We start from the raw sequence: 10,142 nt of genomic DNA, 5'->3' as shown, positions 1-10,142 counted from the left end.
GGGGCTAGGAACTGGGGGTGGGGCTAGGTCTGGGACTGGGGGTTGGGGCTAGGACTGGGGGTGGGGCTAGGACTGGGACTGGGGTGAGCGTAGGTCTGGGGCTGAGCAGCTCCGAGTCTCATATTTAATACATTTAATTAAATCAGGTGTGGTCAACTGGAGAAAAATGTGTACCAATTGGGCTTATGGGCTAGACTAGAGGTTGATTTGACATGGGGTGTTTCAATACAACAGGGTCCTCTTACCCCCCCCACCAGCAGCCGCAGCAGTCTCCACAAATGGCCCCGATGAGACCGTTGATGACCTGGATGGCACAGAGCACAACCTGCAGCAGACCCATGACCAGCAGCATGGAGAACAGAGTCAGGTGCCAGGTCACGATGCCTTCAGGCTTTCTACAGCCCTCCCACAGGGTGTGGTTATTCAGGTAGTCACTGGTGGACAACAGATAGTTCAGAAAAAGTTAAATAAGACTCAGCACACTGCACATAAATTGTGTCATGTGTAATTCATGATGAATGCGGGTGAATGAGCGAGCGAGCGAGTGATTTACATACATTGTGTCACAACATGAACAATGTATTACCAACAGTGTGTTTGAGCGGTAAAACGGTTCTTACCCGTTGATAAACGGGTTGGTCCACGACTCTGTTGTGCCATTCGTATAGAGACATTTGGGTCCGTTATGAATGGCAACAGCAGACACAATGAAGGAGTAGCCGGCCCCCAGAACCCCCACCGCAGCAAAGATGATAGAGGTGAACATCTGAGGAGAAGAAATTGATCATAGTTACAGAGGTCCAATTTAATCAATCAATTAAATCAATCTGGGTATTGAACCCGGTCTATCCAAGACATGTGACTTAAGAAGACCATGTTAGTCCACTGAGCTAAAACCTGTGGTAGGAAGAACTAACACTAGTCTTCAGGATTCATACTGTTAGTGGGATGGACTTCAGGCCCGTATAAAGCGTCTCAGAGTAGGTGAGTACTGTCTAGGATCTGTCCATATAAATCTGATTCATTGAGATCTAAAAAAAGGCTAAACGGATCCTAGATCAACCCTCCTACTCTGAGATGCTTTGTGGATACGGGCCCAGGTCTCATACCGGGATCAGGTCTCATACCGGGCCCAGGTCTCATACCGGGATCAGGTCTATACCGGGCCCAGGCTCTACCGGGCCCAGATCTCATACCGGGCCCAGGTCTCATACCGGCCCAGTTTGATACTGTTTTCAGCAGGAGTTATTTCCTTGAACTAACCAATGCAACATTGGACAAACTATCAATTGCTCCTTTTGCCCAAAATCAGTTGAAAGCAACAGCACCCTCCTACGATGCAGTATGGTACCATGTGGAGATGGAATGATACTATTGATCAGGTGGTAAGAGCTCTTTGTTTCTCCTATCTGCTGCCACCAATATAATGGGGGCTCTGTCCCTAGGAGACATGGGAAATGTCAGTTGAACTCCCGCTTTGGGCCGATCAAACATCTAGGTGTTATATCTTACTCTGTGTGTGTGTGTGTGTGTGTGTGTGTGTGTTTTGGTGTGTGTGTGGGTGTGTGTGTGTGTGGTGTGTGTGTGTGTGTGTGTGTGTGTGTGTGTGTGTGTGTGTGTGTGTGTGTGTGTGTGTGTGTGTGTGTGTGGTGTGTGTGTGTGTGTGTGTGTGTGTGTGTGTGTGTGTGTGTGTGTGTGTGTGTGTGTGTGTGGTGTGTGTGAGAAGAGAGAGAGAGAGAGAGAGACTGGTTAGGTCTACAAGTATGCACCCTGTGCTTTATGGGTAAATTCCCAGACCCGAGTTCGGCATGCCTAAATGGAACATAATTCCCTTTTTATGCTCTTTTCTCTGTACATTTTGACCTTTGAACTGATCCATTTAGAATAGCATTCTATTCACTTGGGGGGGATCAAAGAGATTAAGGTGTGGCAGAGCTGTGTCTACAGATACACCGTATTCTGACCGTGACATCATTCCATCACATTTTACGCACTATGAAACGATGAATAAGGTTCCGAGTGGAACAACATCTACTTTCTTTCACTAGGCAAGTCAGTTAAGAACAGATTCCTATTTTCAATGACGGCCTACAACAGTGGGTTAACTGCCTTGTTCAGGGGGCAGAACAGCAGATTTTTACCTCGTTTTACCTCATAACCTTTACGGTTACAAGACCAACGCTCTAACCGCTAGGCTACCTGCCGCCCCAACAATGAAGGTGTGGCGGAGCTGTGTCTACACCTTATTTTGACCGTGACATCATTCCCTCATAATGAAACTATGAAACAATGAATAAGGTTCCGAGTGGAACAACGTCTACTTTATTATTCATGATAAGAAATAACACAATTTCCCATACACTGTCATTTACAACTCGATAAGAGCTATTGATAAGAGCTGGGTAAATGAGTAAGCCGATTTGATAAAGGGATTGTAAATATAAATGACAATTGTTTTAGATCTATTTGACCATATAATTGATGGAGACAAATGTGAAACCAGTCATATGACAGCAAGGTGAAACATATCAACATAGCACCTTTTCCACAGTACGTTTATGAATCACTAGCCTTGTAACTTGGGATGAAATGTGGACACCAAAGCTATAGGCTTCTGTAGCCTTGCGCAAATTACAGTGTAGCGTCAAACCTACCGAGTTGATTTATGATTTCTACAATTTTTTAATTATATGCCCGGACTTTTCACTGRATATTTTACAATTTGTATCCTGTTAAATATGAGCCACTATCGGTAGCCACCGTCATTTATACCCACATACAATTGTAAATGTCTCTTTAGTGTTAGTTTCCTTAAATTTAGCATCATTCCTTTAAATCGTTAGTTTACCTCTCTTTCCTCTGTCACGTTAGTGTGGTTGTTCCTGAGGATCTCTAGCTATAGTGGGTCATATCAGGCTAACGTATCACAAGTAGTGCAATAATTTGGGACACGTAACCTATTTGAATCATTATGGAACACAGACCATACTGTAGCAGTTTAAACCTGGAGCCTGGWGCKCYGTTCACCACAYCTGGACCATTGTCATCACAGTTCCATGACTAGWGAGGATTATCAGGGTAGATMTATTAGACTACTGTCCAATCCCTATTCTACACTTTTCTCACCTTCAAATATTTTATGGATTAAACATGATTAGTCAAACCACTGTATTTTTGATTCACCAATATAATGAGGGTCTCCAAACCTGTTTTTTTTTTAAATTATGCTTTCCTAACCCTAAATAATATACAAGATCAGAGTATTTTTTTAATCTACCAATTGGTGCTGAACAGGAGATGATATGCATGTATTTAGATAGCTTTTTGTCATTGATCCCTAATATTCTGAACCGTTCTCGCCATGTGTTCTAGTGAGTGTGTRGTAAAGGTAAACCAAATTTAAAGAGACGGCTTTAGATAAATGTTCCTGAAAACCCTATTGTATGAAAAATTCCACGAGAAGATCTGTTGGCCAACAAGTGGGAGGGTTTTCAACGGTTGAATAAAATGTATMCCGTGCACAGGGGAACCACGCCTGCAAAGCATTATGGACCTGCATAAGATAAGTCTGAGTACAATCTACTGAGAAGTGCGTAGAAAAGGCGTGCGTAGGACAGGCGTACATTTCCTAAGTCTGAATCGGACCCTTAACTGAAGAGAACACCTACACTATARAGGAAAGTTGCTATGGATATGTTTGTCCCTATGTACTCACCGCAAATCTCTTTCCACAACTCTCATTGCCACAGCAACCGCAGCAGTCATTGTTTTTAAGGCCCAGGAAGACCAGCGCCGGGAAGATCATCTGCTCAGAAAGAGATACAGAACCATTAGGATACACAAATATTGGACAGAAAGACATCATACTACCCACAACCATTAGGATAATACCAGGAAAACTGCTCTCCAGTTCTAAATACTCCCTATAGCCAGACAATCATATTAGCTGGAATCAGATTAGTACGGATTCTAGTGTTTCTGTCATCAGCGACATGAAGGACAACAGCAGGTTGGCTTTAGAAGCAGAAATAAATTGGCAACGTTGAACATTGTGATAATTTCCTAAACTTTTCCTAAAATTCTAACAGTTCTGTAATAACACAAGCATAATGGACAAGACCACCCACAAAGGCTTTCATTTTGATCATTTCAATTGCACCTCATATAAAGATTCTACATCAAACAATACACTCACTGGTGCAAAATCTTGTCCGCAATATTATCACTTAAGTTAAAGGGAAACACCTGTCGTTCTCATACATTTTGTTTCTGATTCATACAGGGGACTTGTAGTGAAGACGTGAATGCAATATACACTATGCATGGACACAGAGCATAATAGACTACACATGACTTCCACCAATCCCACTCCTGACCTCTCAATGAATATCCTGACCTCTCAATGAATATCCTGACCTCTCAATCAATATCCTGACCTCTCAATCCCATTTCTGACCTCTCAATGAATATCCTGACCTCTCAATGAATATCCTGACCTCTCAATGAATATCCTGACCTCTCAATCAATATCCTGACCTCTCAATCAATATCCTGACCTCTCAATCAATATCCTGACCTCTCAATGAATATCCTGACTCTCAATAAATATCCTGACCTCTCAATGAATATCTGACCTCTCAATAATATCCTGACCTTCTCAATGAATATCCTGAACCTCTCAATGAAATCCACTCCTGACCTCTCAATGAATATGCTGACTCTCAATGAATATCCTGTCCTCTCAATGAATATCCTGAGCCTAGATTGTGTAGTAGGAAACAAAGCTTTTTAAAAGGGCCATCCATCTCACTAAAGCCATTCTGTCACGTAGACAGAACCTCTAGGCCAGCAACTACACCCGTATCTCTGTCTAACTGTTCACCTGTTTTCTGATAGACTCAATCCAATATTTATCATTTTCTATGTTTCACCACATGTTGAATAGAGACATTCAAATACAACCGTTGAAATTAGACACTTTGACATTAAAGAGTTACAGTATCAGAAGTTATTTAAAGGCCCCATTCCAAAAGCCCTGGCATTTCCCACTCCCCCGGCAACAGTTGACTTACCATAACACCAGATCCCATGATACCCCCAAAGTAAAACACCTCCTCGGTGATGTGGTTATTGTCTTCTGCGACCAGCCCCCCAGGGAAGAAGAGCAGGATGTTGCAGAGAACACACAGGATGGCCAGGGGGATCAGGGTGATACCCAGACACTTGGCAAAGCTACCCGAACACATGGTCGATGGTTCACYATCACCTCAGCAGCTAAAACAGTCACACAACACAGGGCCAAGAGGGATTCTCTAAAAGTCCAAAGGGCTCCCACACAAACTCGTACACGCCTAAACTGTACTGTACTGTAGGTCCCTATCTAGGACTATAGCCTACCTGTCCAGAACCAGCAAACGGTCTCAGTCCCTCAGATTGGGGAGGGGTGTATATATATATACACACCGCTGGCTGGATGATGATGTCATGATGACACTGCCTTAAATTGAATTTACAGCAGTTGTGCCATGGCAACCATCTGGTCTGGTTAATATTCTACTACACGATTTGTCTGCCTGGCCTCAGCCCTGACAGAGAGCGAGACTGGAGTTATTGAACACATTGGTGACCTATTGGAGTCCATCTGACGATGAAGAAGTGAATCTCTGTGTGCTGTATCAATTGACTCTATGTATTTATGTGGAAGCAACACTCTCTACTTGTCCAAAGTCAAATTTCCCCTCGGGGACAATAAATTAAATCCTATCATATCACACTGGGTTATCAACGGGAGTACGTTTGGGATAATAGTAAGTTTTACCTGCTCCTTTACGGTACTCTGGGGGCGGCAGGTAACCTAGTGGTTAGAGTGTTGGACTAGTAGCCTAGTGGTTAGAGTGTTGGACTAGTAACCTAGTGGTTAGAGCGTTGGACTAGTAACCTAGTGGTTAGAGTGTTGGGCAGGTAACCTAGTGGTTAGAGCATTGGACTAGTAACCTAGTGGTTAGAGTGTTGGGCAGGTAACCTAGTGGTTAGAGCGTTGGACTAGTAACCGCAAAGGTTGCAAGATCGAATCCCCCGAGCTGACAAGGATCAAATCAGTCGTTCTGCCCCTTGAACAAGGCAGTTAACCCACTGTTCCTAGGCCTGTCATTGTAAATAAGAATTTGTTCTTAACTGACTTGCCTAGTTAAATAAAGGTAAACATAAAAAACTCTATTTGACTCAGTCAAACTGTAGTGAAACACCTGCGAAGCTTCTCATGATAACTCCTCATAAGGTATCATACACAGTAAAAACCATTCCCAATACATGAAGAATAACTTTTTCCTTTACAGTTTGATTCATATTTAGGCTTATATTAGGTCCACAATATTTATACAGTCTGAAAACAACATTGCAAGCAGTATTTTGTGTACTATTAGATTGATCATGTATAGGCTACAGGGTAAATGTATGTTTAGCCAATAGAGAATTTGATAACATAACTGGACAATCGGTATAGAGACAACCCTTTTAGCCTTGTACCAGGTCATATCTGTTGGTAAGTAGACATTCACTTTGGTCTTCTTCGTTTTGTCCTTAAACTGCTATGTAGGCCTACCACATACTGCGACTCGACATGATCGTCACAAAATGAAAATAAAAACGTACAGTTTAATGCAATGCACTGCTCACGGGTGTGATCTGTAATCCATCTACTATTCCTGGATCAATCGAGCACCGATTAATCAATCAGGAAGCAGTCACACAACGTAGCAAAATAGCGTGAATAATAATATTGGATTATTCATATGATATCTTAGGTGATTAAATAATAGTGGCAGTGACAGTACGACACAGGGAAACATACTGTAGGCCTGATTGAGCATGCTCCCAACACATGTGACTGAACTTTACACGGTGCGTTTGCATGAGTAAACATTGTAGCACATTTTCACACGAGGAAACATTTTAGCGAATTTTCACATGAGGAAACGTTGTAGCACATTTTGACATGATGAAAAATTCTTAACACATTTTCACATGAGGAAACGTAGCAAATTGTATTTTGTGTGATAAAGGTAAGCTATGCAACCATCACCTCTCGACGGTCACCTGTTGTTTGTTTACATGGCTGTGTGGTTTCAAGTCAACCAGGGCCGGTTCCAGGGATAAGTGACATAAGCGGTTGCTTAGGGCCTCCGGAGAATTGGAGAATACACCAGGTGCAGTTTATAGATGCGACAATTGCCTGCTATGGTGCGTTTCCATTGAATTATCTTGTGTCGATTAAAACTGCTGGACGTAATGACATCACACCTACAAAATGTATTAAAAACTGCAGTGTATAATACACATTTGTATTTGTATTTCTTATGGATCCCCATTAGTTCCTGCCAAGGCAGCAGCTACTCTTCCTGGGGTTTATTATGGATCCCCATTAGTTCCTGCCAAGGCAGCAGCTACTCTTCCTGGGGTTTATTATGGATCCCCATTAGTTCCTGCCAAGGCAACAGCTACTCTTCCTGGGGTCCAGGAAAATTAAGGCAATTTATACAATTTTAAAACATTACAATACATTCACAGATTTCACAACACACTGTGTGCCCTCAGGCCCCTACTCCACCACTACCACATATCTACAGTACAAAATCCATGTGTACGTGTGTGTATAGTGCATATGCTATCCTGTGTGTGTATGCATGTGTCTGTGCCTATGTTTGTGTTGCTTCACAGTCCCCGCTGTTCCATAAGGCGTATTTTTATTTGTTTTTTTAATCTAATTTTATTGCTTGCATGAGTTACTTGATGTGGAAAAGAGTTCCATGTAGTCATGGCTCTATGTAGTACTGTGCGCCTCCCATAGTCTGTTCTGGACTTGGGGACTGTGAAGAGACCTCTTGTGGCATGTCTTGTGTGGAATGCATGGGTGTCTGAGCTGTTCACCAGCAGTTCAAACAGACAGCTCGGTGCATTCAACATGTCAATACCTCTCATAAAAACAAGTAGTGATGAAGTCAATCTCTCCTCCACTTTCAGCCATGAGAGATTGACATGCATATTATTAATATTAGCTCTCTGTGTACATCCAAGGGCCAGCCGTGCTGCCCTGTTCTGAGCCTGTTCCTAAGTCCTTTTTTTGTGGCACCTGACCACACGACTGAACAGTAGTCCAGGTGTGACAACTAGGGCCTGTAGGACCTGCATTGTTGATAGTGATGTTAAGAAGGCAGAGCATCGCTTTATTATAGACAGACTTCTCCCCATCCTAGCTACTGTTGTATCAATATGTTTTGACCATGACAGTTTACAATCCAGGGTTACTCCAAGCAGTTTAATCACCTCAACTTGCTTAATTTCCACATTATTTATTACAAGACTTAGTTGAGGTTTAGGGTTTAGTGATTGATTTGTCCCGGATACAATGCTTTTAGTTTTAGAAATATTTAGGAATAACTTATTCCTTGCCACCAATTCTGAAACTAACTGCAACTCTTTGTTTTAGTTTTGCAGTCATTTCAGTTGCTGTAGTAGCTGACATGTATAGGGAAAGGAAAAGGAAAGGGAGATACCTAGTCAGTTGTCCAACTGAATTTATTCAACTGAAATGTGTCTTCCGCATTTAACCCAACCCCTCTGAATCAGAGAGGTGCGTGGGGGCTGCCTTAATCGACATCCACGTCTTCGGCATAGAGTTGAGTCATCCGCATACATAGAAACTCTGGCCTGTGGAATTCCTGATTCTACCTGGATTAGGTTGGAGAGGCTTCCATTATTAAAGAACACCCTCTGTGTTCTGTTAGACAAGTAACTCTTAATCCACAATATAGCAGGGGGTGTAAAGCCATAACACATAAGAGCAAGGCAAAACAATTCAGACATTTTTGAAAGAAACATTATTTTTTACAGTTGGAAAGGTATATTTTGCAAGCAGTAAGCGTTTAGAATTAAATGTGGAGTTGAGTTTTATGGTGATGACATCACGTATCTTCAAAATGATTTGAAAAACAATTTTTTCGATCATCAAATTTTGTAGCAATAAAGAAAGTTTGATAAGAGACAAATCTGACGCTGTTGGAACGAATAAAAATGTGGTCGATCTTTAGAAAATGTCTCTTATCTCTGCCGTTTCCATTAAACATGTTGCAATCCATGTTTTGTTGCGACATTGCTTTTGTCGAATTAACCTGGGTCAATAGAATCCTATTGACAGTCACTCAATTCGCCATGTAAGCTAAAAACTTTTAGCTTGGTATTTAGTCTAGTGTGCTATCTAAACTTGTAGTAATCATGGCCGAATACTGACTGGGCACGCAGGGCATCTACCCAGGGTCCCTGACCTCCAGTGGGTCCCCATTGATTTTGTTAGTTATTCACACTCAGATATCATACTAACATGGCAGAAGTCATTATAAAATGTGTAGAATTGCAGGACATTAGCTGTTAACCTGAAGAAAAGAAAAAATCTCTGCCCCAAAAATATCTCTGCCCAAAAAATATCTCTGCCCCAAGGCAATATTTGTAGAATTACATGACATTTGTTTATAAATTTGCAGTTTGCTCTCCACCACATTGCAAAATGTGTAGAATTACAGAAAACGTACTTTAAAACAGCAACATTTTCTCTACACCCCATGCCAAAATGCGTAGAATTGTAGGAAATACAATTTAAAATGTACATTTTTCTCTCCACATCGGTCTGGGTGAGTGTTAGCTCTGGTCCAAGTCATTAGTGCGCGTTGCGTGTTTCTAGACCAGAGCTAGGGTAGTGTGTGCCACTGACATTGGTGCAGGGTTGGGTAGGTTACTTTATAAATGTAATCTGTTACAGTTACTAGTTACCTGTCCAAAATTGTWATCAGTAACGTAACTTTTGTAATCCATTACTCCCCAACCCTGGCTGTAGGCATATGAGGAAATTATTCTCTAAATTTGAACATTTGTTTTACATGTTGTTCGATTTTTGTACATAACTTAAATAACACTTAAATCACAATTTTATGCTTTAAAAGATGATCGAATCTGAGACGTGTCCAGGCTGGACCTGACGTTGTATTGTAGTATCCTCACAGAAATCCCGAAGAGAGGACGGAATGCTGCCGATGCTGCCATGGCTGTAGCCTGGCCGTGACACAACCACACAGCAGCAGTATCGTTGGGGA

At 41.9% G+C, this 10,142-nt stretch overlaps 1 protein-coding gene across 1 annotated transcript; it reads right to left on the bottom strand.

Moving 5' to 3' along the window:
* Positions 1-226: 226 nt before the first annotated feature.
* Positions 227-5,438, bottom strand: tm4sf4 (transmembrane 4 L six family member 4). Its single transcript, XM_024147569.2, has 4 exons — positions 5,073-5,438; positions 3,716-3,805; positions 621-766; positions 227-434 (listed from the first exon to the last, which is right to left on the bottom strand). The coding sequence occupies exons 1-4, from the start codon at positions 5,244-5,246 to the stop codon at positions 242-244; spliced, it is 603 nt and encodes a 200-aa protein (XP_024003337.1). The 5' UTR covers positions 5,247-5,438; the 3' UTR covers positions 227-241.
* Between the last annotated feature and the right edge of the window lie 4,704 nt (positions 5,439-10,142).

Source organism: Salvelinus sp. IW2-2015, linkage group LG16 (assembly GCF_002910315.2).
Source record: "Salvelinus sp. IW2-2015 linkage group LG16, ASM291031v2, whole genome shotgun sequence".
Lineage (NCBI taxonomy): Eukaryota > Metazoa > Chordata > Actinopteri > Salmoniformes > Salmonidae > Salvelinus > Salvelinus sp. IW2-2015.
The sequence above is the reverse complement of the archived record's forward strand: the minus strand, read 5'-3'. Positions and strand labels throughout refer to the sequence as shown.

Excerpts from the sequence above, each read along its gene's own strand:
- tm4sf4 (XM_024147569.2), bottom strand. The coding sequence starts at position 5,246 with ATGTGTTCGGGTAGCTTTGCCAAGTGTCTGGGTATCACCCTGATCCCC. Across the intron at positions 3,806-5,072 it reads TCATGGGATCTGGTGTTATG|ATGATCTTCCCGGCGCTGGT; the intron begins GTAAGTCAACTG and ends CTTTCTGAGCAG. Across the intron at positions 767-3,715 it reads GTTGTGGAAAGAGATTTGCG|ATGTTCACCTCTATCATCTT; the intron begins GTGAGTACATAG and ends TCTTCTCCTCAG.